A 21,630-nucleotide genomic window follows, 5' to 3' on the forward strand; every position below is an offset into this window, starting at 1 on the left:
GTCTAATACTCGGCTTCGCCTCGAGCCTGAAACCTAGTTTTCGCGCTGGAAAATACACCTACCGTACTCTAATGTAAATAACTATTGTGTCTGTCACTGTTGAATAGATAACTTTTAGGTTAAATTTGGTAAAATATACTGCGATAAAAAAAATTCATAAATCGAATAAACGTGACAATCATGGTGTTCAGTTGACAGCATTAGTTTAAATATTGGTGTCTTTGACAACTGTCAAAATTTTCTGTTAGAGCTTAGAGGACTTAAATATGTTTCTTTGACAACAACAATATTTGAACTAGAACTGCCAGTTGAACCACGACCACGACATAAACGGCTTACTCGAGTTTTTTTCGATCGCACGGTATAAATAACGTAAAGAATAATTCAAGCTGAAACGATAATTTTGTTGGCGTCTGGATTTCTGTGCACACAGAAAAAAATTATGTGAAATCAATCTGCTTCAACTCAACAGTTGGAGATAAAATCTCCCCTAAAGTTGAGGCATTAGGCGTTATTTACAAACATTTGCTACGCAACAAACAAAAATTTCTCACAATGTCTAAATCTGCGTAAACCACCCGAGAACGTTCCGTTGCAATATATTTGAAAATCTTCTTTCATTTGTTTTTATTTCCGTGTAAACTATATATTATGTGAAACACAATTTACAGGGGAGCGAATTTCCATTTTATTGTTACTGCCGTACTTTCACAGCTCCAAACAGTTCGTCAAATTTATATGAAAGTCGCTCGTCGCAGTCCCGCTATAAAGTTTTGCAGGAGAGTAAGTGCATCATTTCAATATTTTTACAACCCCTTTGTTGGTAAAACCGAAGACATAGCGGGCACGTCGCCACCGTCTCCTTACAGAGTAGGAAAACAAATGTTTAATTACAGATCGTGATAAAACAGGATCCCGTTTGCGAGCGAAACCTAAATTAAAAAGCATGGTCGTCGCGGCGGCGAAGCCCTTTGAAATTAGAAATTCCTTCAGCACTTCCGCACATAATCCAAGCAAATAGATAACAAAGGACGTGACTACATACAAATTTGATGTAGTTGATACGCAAAAGCAACACAATAATGAATTTGTTGGCGCGGTCCGGACCGCATAGGGGTGGTGGGTCGATATGTAGCGGCTCTCCGCCGCCCCTGGCACAGACCGCGCGCACGACAACGCCGCCTCCGTCGCCAGTCAACGAGCCCACAGTTCGCAGTGCTGTGAAATTCACTAAATCGCCGGCATGGTCACGCACTTCTTCGCCGCCAGTCTTCAGTCAACGAACCTCTGCCGCCGCCAACGTCCATGAAGTAGACTCCCACCAATGTCGCGCGATGTAGCGCTGTGCACGTGTTGCGATGACCCGAGAGCTTTACACCCACACGGTAAGAGCAACCGTCTGCGCGATTTCAAACCATCAACGGCCGCGAAATTTTATTGCCTGGAAATGGCCCATCACCGGCTTCCATATATTTTTCAACCAGGGGTTGAATCTTGTTTGCTAAACAAAACTCCGGCGTGTTGTTGATGCTAAAACCGTACTTGCATGAACAAACAAAATTTCTTCGTTTCGATTGGGAATACAGACTGACCAAAACAAAAACCGTCATTTATTTTGATAGATGTTGGAGTCATTTAACTTGGTTAAACTAATAAATTATAGGGCTTGAAACCTTTGTAACGCGGACTCCCTAGAGAGTAAAAGTTTCTAACCGAGTCCGCATTAAAAAGTTTTTATAGGAAATTTTCAAACTAAAAGTTTGAAAATCCTGCATATACAGGGTGTCCCAGAACTCGCGGATCAAATTGAAACTGTATATTCCTTGATGGTAATGAAGGTAAAAAACGTTTAGAAAAATATTCAGGGTGCACCAGCTTTTTAGTTATGAATTAATCAAATTGACCAATAGAGCTCGATCTAATTTTCCCTTTATGAGAAAATTGAGTACCTTCCCTCAATTGCCAAGCAACGTATAATTCGATGAATAATAAAATTATTTTCAATATTTATCTGGTCAACTTGTCGAAGCAGACGTCAAAAGTGACAGCTACTTTTGAAATAACCAAAAATGGGATAATTCTGCCAAAAGCAGGTGAACAAATGTATAGAATCTAAATCAGGGAACGTAAGAAGTTTCTTCTTCCGGCAATGAATGAAATATGGTTTGTTATGAGTGAAAATTTCCAGAGCAATTGTAACCTTGAGGGGTATGGGAAATTGACGGGAGGGATATGATGAATTGAACCTTTGTTGATGGAAGGTAAAATGACGACGTAGCGTCAAGTGAGCAGTACATATTACTACCTTAAAAATCTTAGTAAAAAGTGAAATATGCAGGGCCTGTGAAGTGAATCGGAATCACAAGAAATTTATCCTGACTCCTGTGGATACACTCTGCATCTGCAACGTATTTGCGCAGCTACACGAGCGGGACTCGTCATCGTTGAAATGAAAGAAAAGACTTTTAGGAACATTCTTGACATTGCAAAAAAAGCTGGAGTCACACGTAGGTTTTGAACAACAGATCAAGCATAGTGGCAGTTCTGAAAGAAAGAAGACAAAACTGGATTGAACTAACCTATTTATTTTAGCATCATTATTAGTGAAAATTTAAGATCAAATTTTATAACTAAACGATGTAGAATGCAACAAATGAAATAAGAAACATGCAAAATAAAAAGAATAATTTATAACAAGTGTTCAAAATGACCACCTTTCATCTGAAGGAATAGGCTAGCTCGTTTTATTAAATTTTCCCTTGCCAGTCTAAGCATATTAGGAATAACAGTAGCCAGTGTTTCGTGAATTTGGTCATTTAGTTCTTCTAAAATATTGATAGGTTCGCGGTAAATATAGTTCTTCAAATATACTTCTTCTACCGTCGTCATCAAAGGACTGAAGAACAGCATCTTCAGTCTCTGGCGTTCTAACTTCTCGCGCGGGACCACCAATTTCTTGTCAGGTAGGCACCAAGGACCCAGCACAGGGACCCAGTGTCTCGAGCACGGTACACCAACCGTAGAAATACGTTATAACTTGGATGTGGCAAACGTCGTGGAAAACGTATTGCATATTCCCTTGCATCCTCACGTGCATTGCGCCAGCACTCTCCATAAATTATGAGCATTTCGGTATACTCTGCAGCTGTATACATGATTTCAATACGAAGTTCGACAATTTCGAATCAAATAATAACTTGACGTTGTCAAAATCTTCACAGTTGCCCAAACATTTACTTGAAATTCCATACCATTCTTACTAGAATTATGTTGCTAGGCAATTCAAACCTTTGGTTAAATTTACGTGAAATTCAAATTAACAGCGTCCTTCTGATTGGTTAACTTTAACTATTCATTACAAAAAATCGATTATACCCTGTCCTTTTTTTTAAACGCTATTGCTTTCAGTTATCACTAAGGAAAACGCACTGTAAGTTTGATCCGCGAGTTCTGGGACACCCTGTATATTTGAATATAAGTTTTATACCTACTGAAAAACCAATATACCTATGTGAAGGGTCTATGTCTTAAAAACACTTTAGGACACATGTTTTTCGTTTATAATTAAGCAATAATAATTCAAAAGGACACGACATAGAGGCCGGATTTCTTTCTCACTACGAATTTATCATTTATAAATACATATTTCTATCAAGTAATGATAATTCTTTTTTTGAAAGCACTTTTTTATGTTATCAATTATCCACGACATTTTTTACATGACAGGTTGAGTTTGTTCAGAGGATATTACGGATTACAGATAATACTGAAATAAAGTGATGAAGCTAAGAATTATTGAAGTTACAACAGAAGGCGGATTCCTCAACGGCCACCCGTCCAAACACTAACCGTACCCGATCTTGCTTAATCTCACGGATCGAATGCTTTGGTTGGGCCGCTATGAATGATAATAATGATTCTGATTAATGTCGTTTTCAAAATAATAATATACGGTGCGATCAATTAAAAAATAAATCGAGTCGGCGTGTTATCTATGGCAACCCATGCTATAGCATAGGCTCCAAAGCAAACTCGATTTATTTTTTAAATGATCGCTCGGTATTAATACACAATTATTATAAAAAAGGGGGACCAAATTTATTTATAATTGATATTTCTACCAAGTATCGTATGATCAAAAAGTCTTTGGATCAGGGCTGCCGTGGAATTAACAAGCTATCTCTGTAATTGGATTTATATTGGGTTTATTCGCCTCGTTTATATTTAAATGAGTTCTGTGAAAGATTTGCGCTATTTTGAAGTACATACACATAAATACTACGGGCAGTAGAAGTAAATAATTTTATAGATGGTTTTTACATTTCATGGCTATCGCGATCCAAAGACTTTTTGATCATACGATAGTTATTCCTTCGAAAGCATTATTTTTCAAATTATCATTTATTTTGTTATCATTTATTATTATCAATGATTTGCAGAAAGTATGTCCTTAATGAAAAGGTAAAATTTTAATTTCCACAAAATTGTATCTTCGGTGATGGTATTTTTAAAAGCGTTCATATTACAAGGGTATAATGGGAATGTTAGAGACGAAGTATCTACGGGAGCACCTATAAGCCAAAGGTCATTAAATTCGTGTCCGTCACATGTGTTTCCATTTAACAGCTTATTACTAAGGGTATACCTAGTACCAAAAGGTCTTATTAATGGATCAATTACAAGAGTACATACTTACTCAACAGAGTAAATATGAAGAAGCTTCCATAATTTCTTGTGTAACTGTCCAACGTAGAATTTTGCGAAATATTATTATTAGCTTGTTCCACGATAAATGTATAATAATAAATATATTTTGTTTTTTACAAAAATATTTTATTAAGATAAGAACTATGAGCGGTAGGAACAGACTTTTATCAATGAAATACAAGCCATTTAATTAATTTTTGGTTTTAGGCAACGCTTGGGAAGTTCATATCTATCAAATCATTCTCGGTTGTCATCTTTTGTCACATGTAGTAATTTTTTGCAAAAAACGGTCGTTTCTGTTTCTCAGAAGCGGCAGAACAGATTCCGTAGCGACTTTTACAATTGCCACCCGTCAGCCAATTTATTTATATTTGTTCTCGTTCAATGTGACGAGAAATGGTTGCAACTCCAATATTTAATTTTGCAATTATTGCAAAGTTCCCTTAATATTATTCGAGGATCGGCCTTCCTGGTATTCAAAACATCATTGTCAAAAACTTCATACCGATCTCGACTTTCTTGTTCTTTTCGACTTTTGTCTACATTCTGCAATGTTGTAAACCAACATTATACGTCCTGTATACAGGCATTTCTCAAATGCAGAATTGGTTAATAATAATTATTTGTCTTGGCCTAAATTTATAAAGAAAATTCGGTTGTATTTCAACAATATTCATGTTAAATAACCCTAGACAATCGAAAGTAAACACAAATAAAGAAAACACAAAGTGCTATAGTCAAAACGAATTGTGTCAAACATCATCTAAATCTGTATACTGGGTGCCCCAAAATTCGCGGAACAATTTAGCAGTAGGTACGTTTTTAAGTAGTCATTAAAATATGTATCAGGTAAAAATGTTAAAAAAATCAATCTTCTTTTTTGTAGAAGATATAGACCTATTTGATTTGTTACACTAAATGTGGCAACTTTTAAAAACATTTTATGTATCCCAACAAGGCGATCTTCATTTACCAGGCCATGACACTGACCAGAGACAGTATGCTCTGGAATGGCCTACCACAGTCTGGCAACATTGCTTCACCAACATTTAGTGAAAAAATTCAAAATCCACTAAACCTGTTATTGTATTTGCATTTGTCAAATATCAGTTATCTAAGTTTACGACAGTTCACAAATGCGTTATCGCATTGTAATACACAGTTTAAAACGACCTTGGAGTCAGAAAAATAACGGTGGTCATTACTGATAATATTTTGGGTGCTCTGCTATGTTCCGGCCTATTGAAACTGTTTGATTATAAAGTGACGCGAGGTGGGCATTTTCAACTTAAATACATATAACAATTTTTTTCTCCCCATTGCCTAAATCCCACACAATTTCTTGTTTCTTGTTTCGTCATTAATAATTTAGATTATTTCTTCCGAAAGTGTAATTTCTTCGTAATTAGAAGTTATTGGCACGATTCGCTTCATTTTGTCTCCATTGATATCTGTTTCCCCAAAATGTTTAGCACAAGCATGGCTGCTTTTGCGAATTCTTCACTCTTCGATTTTTAAAATCTCTTTCCAAATTGGCTTCCTTTCCTCATTTGATGGAATACAGGTACGTAATTTGAAGAAGAAGACGCATAATTTGAGTTGCAATTTGGTACGCAACACTTAAATGACATTTTTAATTCAATTTGAGGAATTTGACCAAGGACTTGTCAAAATTTATTTTAAATGTCGAATTAGTTTCAAAATTTTAAGAACATCGTAGGTCATAGAATGACCTACCAGGGAATGTGGCAACACACCCAGTGTCCTGGCCTGTAACTTGACCCAATAGTCCGCAAATATTTCATTTTTGTTGTATCCGTGGATGTAAGAAAGAAAAATCAAAGCCATGTTGCCATACGTTATTTGAGATAAACCGGACATAAAATCGCTTCTTGGAAATGCTGGACATAATGAAAAAAATAATTGCAAACCTGATCACAATTACGCAGAATATTATGCCACTGGCTAGTAAAAGACAAACGGTCAAAATCTTTTTTAATATTTAAAAAAAAGAGATCAAAGCTGCACCTTTTGAGCCCTCATATGAGTATCTTAAAATCTAAAAGGTATAGAATTTTTAAATTATTTTTCTCATTATTTTCTAACATGAGTTGACATTGCCCCATTGAGTTGTTCGGCGAATTTTGGGCCACTCAGTATAATCTCATTTTAACAAAATAATGTTAAGTTATTGTTGATTATTTTACAACGGTTACTTTTACCAGTAAGTTTATCTTTGAAATATTGAAAATATCTACCTGAAAATATTTTTTATAATTATGTTATTAATATTTAATATATTGCAATTCCTTTTTTATAAAGAAAATTCTGTTTTTGTTAACTATCTTAATCCATCTTAAATCCATCAATGTCACAAAGTTACAAACAAGTAACATTTATCTTATAATAAAATAATTTTTGTTAAGTACAAGTACTACATCCATGGTAAGGATAAAAAGGGAGGAAATGCTTAAAAAGTGAGCAATTAGTCCTACTCAGGGCGGTCTTAAACAAAAGTTTTTACATTTTTTTATTCATAGAACATCTATTAAAATACATGAAGTACATAATATTTTTGTTTTACAATACAAAAATTTCCGATATTAATGCGGAATCCGGAAAAGTCCCTCGAATGCTTGCAGCGTTTCCACGTTGAATTTCTTTTATTTTGAATCGCCTGATTCCGCAATAAGTTGATTCCGATGACGTTAACGAAATCGATGGCTTCTTTGCACCAAGGGCCTAAGGTTTCAAAGGCTAAACCTTTAAATATGTAATTTGACGAAATAATTGAACTATATTTGCTATGTTTGCGTTTGCAAGCCATTTCAGCGGCAAAACCTAAAACTTCAGATGTTTTCAAAACGTAACTGTCTGCAAGTGTATCTACAACAGTAGTTGTTTAAAAAAGAATTTGAAAGAATCTCTTTTTCTTATTAGATTTAATGCAAATTTTCAACAAATACCTGGACAAAAACGAAGATATGATTTTTTCAATACTTCATTTTTTTTTTCAATAATTCTCGTCAGCATTTTTATTTCCATATTCTTTTATTGAATGTACACTGGCGGACAAAAAAATTGTCGTCACTCATTTGACGGCACTGTCATTTTATTTAATGTTTCGTTAATGTAAATCATACTTCTAATTTTGAGGTTAACCAAGGCGAGTTCCATTACAAGTCTATACAGAAACTCACTTGCCATATGTCACTTATGATATGACATATTATTGTGAAGGTTTGCAAGCATGTTTTACACAATAAAAATAATGAAAGACATTTTGGCGACAATTTTTTTGTCCGTCAGTGTACTGTATGTAATGTATTGAATGTATACAAAATGGTACTTATCTGTTTACTCTTTCGCAAAGTAATTTAAAACAGGAAACCTATTAGTGGTGAAATGTAGAGATATAGTAGACTTCGCGTGAGCCAATTATTAAAATATCTCATTTGAAAAATGATAATCCAAATTGTAAAAGACAGCCGGTGTCCCTATAGTTTTACAGCGCGGGCCTTCAATATTATTGATGTATTACATTCACATACTTGGGTTGGTAGAGACTAACGACTTCACCCGCAATCATACTGCGATCGAAAAAAATCGAGTAAACCATGACTATCACGATTGAGTTGGCAGCACTAGTTTAAATGTTACTGTATTTGACAACCGTCAAATTTCTCTATTATTATTATTAGAGGATAGGGAACTTAAATTATGTTTCTTTGACAACAGCAACATCTAAACTAGCGCTGCCAGCTGAAGCATTATGGTGATCTCTTTTTGGATTGATTTTTTTCATTCCTACTGTACAAATTGCTTTTCATGCTGTTGAAAATCCTCACGTCTTTAGCCCAGCTAACGACCAGCACAGGTTTAGTCTGAATATTTGAGTTGGCAGTTGGCATTGTCTGCAATCTTTTAACTGGACCACTCATTTTTCCCATCATCTTTTGCTGTGGAGATTTTTTTAGAATTTGTAACAAATGGTTTTCAAAATGAAATTGTTGATGGCGTCGGTGAGGTTTAATGAAGATTTTCGTGGGAGGTAGATAAGTAGAGGAAAGCCGTTTCAGTGGCCATCTAACAAGAGGTGGTTTACTTTAGCAAAAATTCTAAATTCAATAAAAGTATAATTTTGAATTCAAATAAAACAAACATCAAAATTAATTTCGTTTGTTTCATTAAATAATCCCCGATGTTCAAGACCGGTCACGTTGCGTGGGCACTGTTTCAGAGAGACCATTGAAAAAATATTTGATCTTCTTATTTTAAATCTACTGCTTTAATTGGATTTTATTGAGAACAAAAGTGTTAATAAAAACGAATATTTTCAGCAACATCATCAGAAGACGAGTTGTAGCTGAAAATAACGATTGTTATGAATTTCAAAATCTTAAAATAAAGACGCTATATTGTTACGATTTTCAGTTTTACTAAAATTATACTTTACTTGCTACTATCGGGACTTTAATTGAAATTTGCAATAAACTTTAAAGAAAGTTCAACAAGTGTCTGAAAACTAGTTCTTGAAAGTGTCTAACGCGCAATAAATAATCACACTGTACCTAAAAGTTGTAGCAATTTACTTCGTGTTACTCGAGTTCACTTCCAACTGTTACAAAATTTGGGAACACAACTTTCATAATTCAGATTGATGGTCCCTTTGTTACAAACTGTGATTACAAATTACAGTGAGATGCGCATTTTTACGCTTGACGTGACGGTTTTTGAAATTATCTTGCTTTGTCAGACATGATTATTTTTAACATTTTAGTCAACTTCAAAAATCACTGCCATCGAGTCGTACTAATCATAATTAGAGACACAAAATGTTTTCTATTCAAACTGAATGAAAGGATTCCGTTTTAAACATAAATACATATTATTATCGGAGTAGGTTATACTCGTATAGTAGAAGTTAGTATTTTTGTGGTAAGCCCAGAAATTGAAGACCTTCTACTCTGAATTGGGTGATAATTTCGTTATTTCGGCTTTTTTTTTAATAGAGATAATTTAATTATTAAATATTTCGTGTAATTATTGATAAATAAATCGTGAGAAATGCCTCAAATGACCTTACATTTGACTCGGTCGAGCCGCCTGTGGACATTTCAACTCCTAAGATTTTGTTTCAAGTCCGGTTACAAAGAAAAGCGACTTCAACCGTTTCTATAGAAAAACACAAAGGTGCGATTTTCCACCGCTTGAAGATAAATACGATTATTACCTATTAACAAATCTAAATTCAATTTTAATTTAACGAAAATATAATTCTCGTGTCACATGGTACATTTTTGATTAATTTCATTAGTTAAAATACGAAAACAAAGACGCAGAATAGGCTATCAAATCGATGATAATTTTATCACCGCCTGTTGACTGTCACCTGTTTTTAATGAATAAAATTGTTTACTGTCAAAGTGACAGAAAGTTTCAATGGACGCGTTGATGCTAGAAAATAGTGCTGACCTGACCTGACCTGACCAGAAAATATTTCAACCAGTAGATCACCATCGATGGGGAGATGTTAACGAGGAAGAGATTCGAAAGTTAATTGAGAAGAAAACTCCACAAAAATATTGTATTGAGTATCCGGTAACTGTAATTATTTACTGTCAAACTGACATCGTTTAAAATTTTTGACTTTTAAAAAAAAATATTTTCTGTTAGCGTTAATTATATTCTCTCATCAAATATAACATGTGTTATGATTAATCAACGATCATACCATTCGTTAAAACCTACAGACTCGTGCTGCGCACTCGGTCAATTTTCATGTGTTTTAACTCAGGCTATCGCCGATGATAATCATAACATTAGTTATATTATCCCCGAAAATTACTATCTTCATTCACAACAGTTTTGGCCTTTTTTTGTATAATAAATATTGCATTATAAAGCTGCATGTCAGTATTTGTAACGTTTCATATTCATCATGGTTAAGTGAGCATTCAACAATAAATGCTTTTAATTTAATGACAGTAAATGTGTGACTAATGATCGCTGAAATTTTTACTTGCCAGCCAATCACCATATTCTATTCCAGTGGATTTCAAACTTTTATTCTCTCTAAAGGAGTAAATATTACTTTTGCGAAAGTATGTCTTGCTTTCAAATGAAAAATAATGTAAACGTTTTAAGATTAACAAATCATTAAACATTTACAATTGTTGAGACAAAAATCGCAGTTATTTATTGTGGACATAACTAAGAATAATCGTTCAGTTTATAAGTTGTATTCGAAAATTATAAGAAAATACTCTTTGGTTATCCTCATTTCGACAGCAATTTTTTTATGCCTTAGGGGATTCATATCTGTCCACTCTGTAATGTAAATTTTACTAAATTGTAAAGGTGTCACACTGTAACATTTTATATGAAACGCAATAATAACCTAATCAAGCATATAAACGTAATTACAGTAATTCAACGTAGGGTTGAATAAGGGAATATATTTTCATTCAACGAGCATACAAAAATTAGTTGAATGTCTCTGCAGATTTTGTTGCAGACAAATTTTAAACTGTCAACCACACAGCAGTAGAGCTTGTGCCAACTGTCATGATCGATGACCTTGACAAAAGCTGCGCGACGGCGGAGCCCAATTTTAATAAGTGAAACGTAAAAACATCGGTCGTTTGGTTAGAATTTTCAGGGTGCCGCCAAATTTGCATTTTACACTGTCCAACGGTTTGGGTTAGATGCCGGACATTATCTAGGGACCTGTCGCTAAATAAATATCAACATAAATTAGTCCACAAATCTGTAAAGTGTGATAAAATGGTACCGATGTTTTTAGTTCGAATAATAAGGCCGCTTCGGTACGCATTTTGGTTTCTGCGTCATCGATGATGAGCTCTACCTAGCAGTACTGTAAGATGACTGTCAACCTTCTTTTTATCTAGTGAACGGATAGCAATTAACTCGACTTTACCTAAAAATACGAAAAGTGTAAGGTTTAAATTAGGAAAAAGATATTAAGAATTTGTAGGGCTTCCGCAAAACTTAAAAAGTCATATTAAAAAAATGTGAAGCTCGTATGAAGGTTTGAACGATTGAAATGAATAAGTACTTCCTTTACTTTTAAATCTGTCACTTATTAAATTACCTATAATTTATACTTTATTATGTCTTTCTATTAAAATAAATGTAGTAAATTAGAAAAACCCTTTTCCCCGACACCAGCTGAACGAATTCACCCAAATATTGCATACTCTCCAAGACCATTTTGAACAAGTCAACATTTTTACATAAATCTCCACTGTATGCAGTATTATTGGAACACCGCATAATATGTACAGTCGCCGACTCGGAATTTCGGGCACTACTGTCAATCTACTGACACAAGCACTAAAGTAGTCCTTATATTATTAACCTCACTTTTACTGTTGCTTCCAAGATAGACATTTATATAGATATTATTATTTGTCATTTTGACACTTCAAGACAATAAGTGCAAAAATTATGTTCTGGGGCCCAAGATAAACAAACACGTAACAACAATATGAAAAAAAGATTCCTGGTTAAATTTAAATGTATTAAATTTCAAAATTGGCTTTTGAATATGTCATGTTGACAATAAAGTGTGATTTACACTGCATATTTTTGAAGTGACAGAAGAATGATGCCCTAAATTGCGAGTCCCCAACTGTACATAATCCAATATTTGCTAATGAAACTAAAAGATGGGAAAAAATATTCAAAGAAAATCGCAATCCCATCGCAAATAGGGAAATGAAAATTATCTATATAAATATTGATAATAAAATTGCCTCGAAATATTTATTTAGTTTAAAAAAACTAACGCTAACAGTAAATATGTTTAAGATAAAACTTCAATTCTCAGTTAGCAGATAGTAGATTAAATTAAAACATAATTCAGCTGGTATATTAAAGACAAGTTTCATATAATGTTGACTCAAGTTGCAAAAAACCACTTGTCATTTGCAACAGCATTTTTTCAATATTTCCGAACCAAATGAAGGCACAAAGGGACCTGAAAATCATAGTTTGGATTGAATATTTTCCATACAGTATATAGTATATAGTATAAGTACAGTTTTAAAGTAATTTCAAACGACTAATGCAATAAAATTGCTGTTGCAAATCCAAATTCGTTTTTTGCAACTTGAGTCAACTTTAACGAATGAGTTTAAGCTTGGACCACGACCCGTGGAGTTTTCCAAAGAACGAGAGCGCTAATGTGCTTATTTTTGCTTAATAATGATGTTATTCTTTTAAAATATTAAAAATTTAATATCCCATCAGACATGGATATTGATTTTCACATTTGTAACACAAATTGACAATATTGAGAGTGACAGTTAAGTATATAATGTATATTAAAAAAAACTATCAATATAGTATTTTTACCCCTAATAGAAATATTGACTAAAATCATAAATCACACCAACAAAGAAACAGTTCCTAAAGCACCCCATCCGGTAATTTATGGTGGGGTGTTAGTTAAATAACCTCAGCCAAATATTTGGTGGCAAAAATGACCGGTTTCTTACCTGCAAATGTAAGTACCAGTAAGTGGATTGTAAACTGTTTCTTTGTTGGTGTGATTGATTTATGATTCTAATCAACATTTCTATTAGGGGTAAAAATACTATAACATTAGCTGTTCAAGACTTCATAAAAAAATCTAATGGATGACAGAGATCTAAGTTGTACGGCCCGTGAATTGTGGGAAGTAGCTGAGGGTGCTCTAAACACTTTACTTCCGAAGAAGTCGAATGAGTCCTTTAGTAACATTTCTCTGACAACTGAAATAAGTTTGGTAATAAAAATGTGGGATAATGAAGCTCTTCATCACATAAATTTTATTGATTTAATAAAAATTATCTTAGAACTTAAGTAAATAACTTTCACCGCAAACCTGATGATGTGATGAATAATAAAAAATGTGGTAGCGTTTTTATTTGTTGTCACACTTCTTGAAATACCACAGTCAAGTTGGGGTAAACTGGGGAAATTCCAATCAGATTAGATAAAGCCTCGTACATTTGATAGATATTTTAGTATGTACCAAAAAAAATCAAAGACTTCTACTTTCATTTTAATCGTAGTATATCAACAACAATGCTCAATTTTATGAAAACACGTCAATCTGAGTAAATAGTGAACTTTTTCCACTTTGGTATCATAAGCGAGTCTTTGTGAAACTAAAAGTAGTGTCACAAAGGAACTTTTTGTGAAACTGTTTTTGGATTTTTTTTATACGTAGTACGTTGCTATTGCTGTAATAGTACGCTGGCCGTGGCCGTCGTCCGGCATCTCCAGGAGCTCCTGTTAACACTTAAAATATTTGAAATTTGACATAAATTACACAGAAATGCCATCATAACTCATCCCACATGCCTAGATTATTTCATTTTGATTTGATTTTTGAGTTTTTATCAAATTAATGCGACCAAAGTAGAAAAAATAGTAAATACAGGGTGTCCCAAAAAAAAAGACGAGTCCATAGCTCCCTTATTTATCGGAGGATTTTAATTATCTATACACCAAATTAAATGGCTGTTAATAGGCTACAAAATGGCTCAATAAATTCACGTATAGCTCCAAGGGCTTCAAGACTAAACTGTCAAAACATTTTTTTTCAAATGGGATTACATACTTTTTTTTAGTAATTCTGATTGAGATTTTAATTCTTAAAACAACAATGTATCACAAGTATAACTTCAGAAAAAAAAAATAACACTAACTTTTGAAACAAATGACGAGCACCAAGCGAAAAGCTATCAAAATGCATTGCGTTACAATGTAATAACCAAATTAAGGTAGCTGGAAAAACAAATGACAAATAATAACATGTAGGATTGCGCAATATGCCGCCAATGTTTAGCGCAAAACATAGAACATAGACGATAGTAGCGTTTTTTTATTTTTTTTTTTGTGAATTTTTGGTATTTAAGTGTATATTTGTGATATACTGTTGTTTTCAGAATAAAAATCTCTATCAGAATTACTAAAAAAAATATGTAATCCCACTTGAAAAAAAATATTTTGACGGTTTACCTTTGAAGTCCATGGGGCTATACTTGAATTTATTAGGCCATTTTGTAGCCTATTAACAACCATTTAATTTGGTGTACAGATAATTAAAATCTTCCGATAAATAACGGAGTTATGGACTCGTCTTCTTTTTTGGGGACACTTGTATATTACACTCGTTTTGTAAGACGCACTGTGACATTCGTTCTGTTGTGTCACAATCAAGCGTCTTATAAAACTCGTATAATAATATACTATTGTGTATGTTCTGTGCGATATGGACTGTACAAGTCCACATATTTCTGAGCCTACAAATACTGCAATATCAAGAAAAATTTGATTGATTTATTTTAAATTTTCTATATTTTAGTGCGCTAAGTGTGCATAAAATTCAAACATTTGAGTGCGTAAAGCAGATACTTTACTGTTGTAGATGAAATTAGTTTTTAAAGTTAAAGTCGATTCTTTAACAATGTAACATCAGAACTTCACTTTACTCTCTGCGGTCATAACCTAGAATGTGCTATGTGTCGCATATCTGGTAACAACTTCTGCTACTTGCTTAGAAGAAAAAAATGACTAAATGACTTTTCCGCTACACAAAATAGTTTTCGTCTTCCCTAACTGGTAAACACGCATTTACCTTTCATTTTGGATTAAGGTAGCTGCGATTTCTTACAACATCGGTGGCACGCACGGTTAATTTTCTCTTTTTACAATTATGTACTTTAAAATTACAGGTAACACATACAGGTATTATTTTTCCGATAAATGTGTTTCTCTAATTTTTATTGACTAATAAATAATGATCATCAAATAGGGAAAATGCAAATATCGGGTTGGCGACTCTGCATGTCAAAAAGTTTGACATGTTATTTCATAAAAATCTGCAAAAATGCAAATAAAACATTCGGTCAGCCGAAAATTCTAATACAAATGTCGTATGGTAGGTATTTTTTCTACTAGAGTTTGGAAAACTAATATATTTGAATTCTAATTTGAGTTAGGAAAATTGGAATATTTCCTAACAAGTGCGGAAATAATATTTCAACACTAGAAATTCAATTAATTTAGATCGTTTCCTGAGATACGTAACTTGAAAACTGTCAAAGATAACCTCAAAATTTACAACTAATAAATGTTTTTTTAAGACTTTCCTTAAACTAACACGAAAAACGTTGTTCAATATTCGTGCGCTCTTACTTTTCAGGTATTCGGCCTGTCTTGCATATTCTTCAATATCAAACCATTCACTAGGTATAGCAGACATTTTAATAGAATTTCCATAAATTTACTCGAGAAAACACCTTAAACGCCTTCACAAACTTTGTTTTTTTTATAAACAAAATTGTTTCTCAAATCTAACGAAAACAGAACAATTTTGATTCCACATTTTAATTTATAAATAAATATTGGAATTGAATTATTTTTTTGTTCGACACTGTCAGAATTTGAGAATTTTCCCTGTGTGAACGGATTTTGATAAATGTCACAACTTGTCAAAACTAAACGTCAAGCTAATTTTTAAAATTTTAAGCGATTTGGAGCTTTAAGGGGCTCGTCGAACAAAAAAACGTTGTATTCAACTCGTTCGTGTGTATTAGGCTTTTTTTTGGCATGAGTTGGTCAGTTTAAAACGCGAGTGAAACGAGAAAAAGCCCACGAACTCGTTAAATAAACTACTATTTCCAAACTCCAGTAGAAAAAATAATGTGTGCAATACGTAGGAAATCTTTTTTTTTTTCGTACGACATGTTGATCTCGGGTATCACCTCGATCAAAAATCCCACACCTAATACGGAAAAAAATGTACATTTCCTAACTTATTGCATAAATAGCTATTCCAGCACTCAAACTAATCAACGACCCTCGGCTTCGCCTCGAGCCTGAAACCTAGTTTTCGCACTGGAAAATACACCTACCGTACTGTAATGTAAATAACTATTCAGATTCGTTTTTCCAAAAATCAGTGCTGAACAGATCACGTTTATCTAGTTTTTTTTAGAACTACAGTGAACAGAATGCCCACATGATCGAAATTTCCCCATTACATACAAGGCAAGTCACATAAGGTTTATTTCTGAATTTATTTTGTACGCAACCAAGAATACTAATTATGCTGACTACTTGATACCATTTATAATGTGATTTTATTTAGTAATCCACGTAGGTATGTAATTTGGCTAAAAATGTCAAAATGACAGAACAAGGAAAACGTAATTGTGACATTTTTAGCCAAATTACATACCTACGAGTACGTTGATTACTAGATTAAATCACATTACAAATGGTATCAAGTAGTCAGCGTCATTAGTATTTTTGGTTGCGTACAAAATAAATTCAGAAATAAGCCTTATGTGACTTGTCCTGTATACACATTTATGTCAACCGATTTTTATTTCATAAACTATAGTTGTATTCTATGTTTTCAGCTTTACGACGTAATGCAGATATATCTCTTGTCTTGACGATAACCGGCCGGATGCGGCAAACAAATCCTACGCTTATATGTATATTCTGACTCGACTTTTAATAAAGTGTTTTAAAAAGGACAACAATAAATGGACTGTCGCGTGCAATAAATTTTGGTCGTCAATGTCATTTCAAAATTTGGTTAGATTGTCACAAATTTAAAAAATTTCCCTGCCTGATTATGCCCACGTCAACAAAGTGTCAAAAAATTGAGAAAAAAATGACAATTAATGTCATACAACATGATGATAGGTTATGATATTTACGACTGTTTTTGGAGCATTTTGAATTGCGTCAAAGAATGACCTTGACGACCAAAATTTATTGCTCGCGACTGTACATAAGTTTCAGTACAAAATCGTAGCAGTAAAAATGTACAACTTTTTACTTCTTTCATGATCGATATCAACATCGAATGAAGATAATCTATTTCTGACAACTCAAATGCATTACTTTCAGTACAAACGAAAAAGATAAAATGATATATTTTTCTAACATTTTAACCTTTAACTCCTACATTTTTGGTGTCAGTGGTGACCTGACAATGACTAATGGGAATATATAGCCAGTTCCCCTTCCTTCATAACGCTACGCAATTTGTCGAAGTAGTGTTTATTTGTTTCTCGGGACATACAATATAGGTCGACAAATGATCTATTTGTGGCAACCGAATCGGACTTGGGTGGTTACGAAACAATAAACACTGGATTTTGTTGCAGATAGCGGGACCCGGAGGACGCCTTCTCGTTACCGGCAAACCTGAATATCTAGGCCAAGTCCTCGCCTCATTAGCAGTTTCTTTGGGTACCCTGACCGCCGGATTGGGGAAAGGCTACTGTTCACCAGCGCTGGCATCGTTACAAGACCGCGACGCCGACGCCTTTCCCGTCTCCAGACAAGAAATAAGTTGGTTGGCTAGTCTGTCCGTTTTGGGAGCTTTCTTCGGCGCCCTCCTCGGCTGCGCCGCCGTTCGCTGGGGCCGAAGACGCACCCTCATCCTGACCAGCATCCCTCTGTCCGTTTGCTGGATCGTAACCGCTTTCGCCGTGAGCGTGGAAGTAATGTGCTTCGCCGCCTTCGTCAGCGGCTTCCTCATCGCAATTGTCCAATTAGCTGCTCAAGTATACGTAAGTGAAATAGCGGCACCTTCCATTAGAGGGGGATTAAGCGGGATGCTGAAAGTAGCCGGGCACGCTGGCGTGCTTGTTGCTTACGCTGCTGGTGCTTTCTTAGATTGGAGGCAATTGGCCGGATTAATTTCTCTCGCTCCGGCAATGATGTGTTTAGTTATGTGGAAAGTACCGGAAAGTCCCGGCTTCTTGGTGCTCCGGGGCCAGGATGACGAGGCGGAAAAAGCTCTGCGATGGCTGAGAGGTGACAGTGCAGATTTGCGATTCGAGTTGGCAGTTTTACAAGCTCATGTCCTTACTCGAACGGTTACGGCAAATCACAAGCGCCTTTTGCGCGCCCTCATGACGCCGGCTCTGATCGCGTGCGGTTTGATGTTCTTCCAGCGCTTTTCAGGAGCTAATGCTTTCTATTTTTACGTGGTGAGCGTGTTCAAGGAGACTTTCGGAGGGACGAACCCTCACAGCGCGGCCGTTGCCGTTGCCGTCGTCCAGTTTTTGTCGTCGCTGCTGTCAGGGCTGTTGGTGGACAGCGTGGGAAGACTGCCTCTCCTGGTGGCGTCCAGCGTTTTGATGTCTCTAGCGTTGGCGTCGTTCGGCTCTTTCGCCTACTACGAAGACGCCCACCACAAGAACGTTCCGAATTTGGACTGGATCCCTCTGCTTTGCGTGTTAGTATTTACTGTCGCTTTCTCGTTGGGGATTAGTCCGATTTCGTGGCTGCTGGTCACGGAATTGTTCTCGCTGGAACATCGAGGATTGGGCACCGCTTTGGCTACGGCTTTCAGTCATTTGTGTTCTTTCGTGGGAGTCAAGACCTTTGTCGATTTTAAAGAGCTGTTGGGGTTGCACGGAGCTTTTTGGCTCTACGCAGCCATCTCAGTTTGCGGTTTGTGCTTTGTCGTGTGTTGCGTCCCGGAAACCAAAGGCAGGGATTTGACGGAGATCGACACGGTTAGGTAATCAAACGCTGTCAGGGGGAAACGCAAAATTTCCATCAGCGTAGTGGAGAGGTACTGCTGATCGGTTATTAATGTCATTACTTTGTGATAATGAAATGTACAATCGTGATATTTCCCCCGACGAGGTCAGGTTCCTTTCAAATTGGTTCGACTACATATCGATACCTTATCAAAGAATCCCCTTTGGAAAACAAATCTTTAGCGCCGAGCTTCAACTATACTTATCAAAAATATGAAATCTTTATCGACGATATGATCAAATTACAGTTAAATGAATCGTGGTCCATTTTGACAATACCACCATTTGACAATATTATATAGACAATACTTAATCATTAAAATGTTAGAGTGATGATCGACTTACATCTTTAAAACATTTAGGTGCTATTTAGAAGCTTTAGCAAAGATAATCAATTATGTACCTAATTAGTTCTTAGATGATGCAATGTCCAATGTCAATCCCAACAAAATGTACCCGGTCGAATCCAGCTGTTCAATTATAAGTTCAAATGCAGAAAATGTGAGATCAACTGAGATAAATTGATAATTTGATTCAGCAATTAACCAAATTAATGGCAAACAGTAGTCATTGTTCAGCTCCAATTTACATGGAGTTATAGCAGCAAATAATAAGGAAGCTGCCAATAACGTTGTTTACCTTATATTCCAGCAGCTGGATTCATTGTGGTTTAAATTATAAAGCTCAATCTAAAGTAGCCTATTTCCATGACAATATTTTACAGTAGGTATTTGGTAGGAACGTAAGCGTTTAACCAGCGAAAATTTGTAATGTACTCGGGCGTAGTTTTAACGATAAATCTGGCGGATCTTCCTATTGTTTGTTGCATTATCTCGCATTCAACTAAAAATTGTTCAACGTGTTCACTGGTTCGGGATTAAATCAAACTTTATATCTCCAACCACGCAGCATAACATTACGGAAGAGGATGTGTGCCGAGCAAAATGCAAGAAACATTCATTTTTATAAACGTAAGGCTGTAGTGTGATTTTTTTAAACTTGCCACTTACGTAGTTTAAAACTTTCTGTTGGCTAAAATGTAGACATCCAACATCTTAACAAAGACCAATCAAATATGTATATGTTAAATGCTTGAAATTATAACAAAGTATGAAATGTTATCGTTGTTTGTTAAAATTTAAATCTACCTAGTTTTTTACTATGGATATTCTATATTTATCTAGTTTATTTATCATTAGCTCACCATGTCGCATAATAGGTATTATTCTCTGTAGTGTTTCAACCGTTTCAATTTAGTTAATTAACAAAGAGAATGTTTTAGAAGATCTAGAGGTGATTAGAAACTGTCAAATTTCTTGTAACATATAAATGTAAATCACTGTTCATTGTCCTCACTCAAAATCAGATTTTTTACTTTCAATTACTTCATCACATCAAGAAACAAACAATAGGAAATTTTCTTATGTACTTTACAACTGGTAAATTATACAAACTGACAATACCTCTATTATATTCTGCTCTTTACTAAAGTAAATCTATTCATAGCTGGTCTATGGCACTATTGTGATGTTTATGAATGAACGAATGTGTTTATTGTAAAATAAACTAATTAGAATTTTTGTGAACGCTTCGACAATAATTTTTAAACGCTCCCTTTTTATAATAGTTTACTTTGTACTAGAAGAATTTATTACGAAATAAATAAAAAATAATGATATACTCAAATGATGTCTCCCTTTTCCTTTTTACAGCAGTCACTGAAGATGGATTTTATTGTTTATAGCTGAGTGAATCTCTTAAATTGTCCACTTGAATAAATGGAGCTTCGGGTAGACAATTCAACCACCATCGAAAAGGACTGGAAATTACAGAATTTACAAATCAAATGATGCTTCACGTAAATACTGGAACTGAATTTACGATTGTAAAATTCAAATCAGTAAGTTAAACCTTTTCGCTAATGCAAATATCAAAAGTACGACAGTGCTGCTGAGTTATCCAAGACTACTTATATTGGACAAATCTACCTATATTGTATGTATCAGTATGTAAATTTTCTCCATTTGTTCATTTATTATACCATATAAAAATATATACCCACAGTGCTCTTCATATAAGAATAAATACAAGAAACAATAGTAAAATAACACAAAGAAATGTCTATTCACAAATTAAAAAATGTTTACAATTTTTTAACTTCATTCGCAAAACGTAACTTTCATGACATTACATGAAGTCTTGTTCTTTTGTAGTCATGTATTTAAGGAGTGGTGTGTTGAACAAAGTTAAGTGTATAAATTACCATGGTTCTCTTTTTTAGTATTAAAAAGAATTGTGACAAAATCGTGTATGTATTTTAAAATCAAAAGCAAAA

At 34.6% G+C, this 21,630-nt stretch overlaps 1 protein-coding gene and 3 long non-coding RNA genes across 4 annotated transcripts in view; 2 read left to right on the forward strand and 2 right to left on the reverse strand.

The window, feature by feature from the left end:
* The window catches only part of LOC138122588 (uncharacterized), an 83,385-nt gene extending 65,473 nt beyond the window's left edge, over window positions 1-17,912 (reverse strand). The window contains exon 1 of the long non-coding RNA XR_011156548.1: window positions 17,283-17,912. This is a non-coding gene — a long non-coding RNA (uncharacterized lncRNA). The remainder of the gene's footprint in view (window positions 1-17,282) is intronic.
* LOC138123654 (uncharacterized) overlaps window positions 1-21,630 on the reverse strand; it is a 145,668-nt gene that overhangs the window by 95,656 nt on the left and 28,382 nt on the right. The window lies entirely within an intron of this gene.
* LOC138122587 (facilitated trehalose transporter Tret1-2 homolog) lies at window positions 1,090-20,975 on the forward strand. Its single transcript, XM_069036828.1, has 2 exons — window positions 1,090-1,385; window positions 17,907-20,975. Exons 1-2 carry the CDS (start codon window positions 1,359-1,361, stop codon window positions 19,275-19,277), a joined length of 1,398 nt encoding a protein of 465 aa, XP_068892929.1. The 5' UTR covers window positions 1,090-1,358; the 3' UTR covers window positions 19,278-20,975.
* LOC138122589 (uncharacterized) lies at window positions 1,399-2,697 on the forward strand. The gene is made up of 2 exons (XR_011156549.1): window positions 1,399-2,284; window positions 2,339-2,697. It is a non-coding gene; the product is annotated as an uncharacterized lncRNA (long non-coding RNA).

This window comes from Tenebrio molitor, chromosome 2 (genome assembly GCF_963966145.1).
Source record: "Tenebrio molitor chromosome 2, icTenMoli1.1, whole genome shotgun sequence".
NCBI classification, from domain to species: domain Eukaryota; kingdom Metazoa; phylum Arthropoda; class Insecta; order Coleoptera; family Tenebrionidae; genus Tenebrio; species Tenebrio molitor.

Excerpts from the sequence above, each read along its gene's own strand:
- LOC138122587 (XM_069036828.1), top strand. The coding sequence starts at position 1,359 with ATGACCCGAGAGCTTTACACCCACACG. Across the intron at positions 1,386-17,906 it reads GAGAGCTTTACACCCACACG|ATAGCGGGACCCGGAGGACG; the intron begins GTAAGAGCAACC and ends ATTTTGTTGCAG.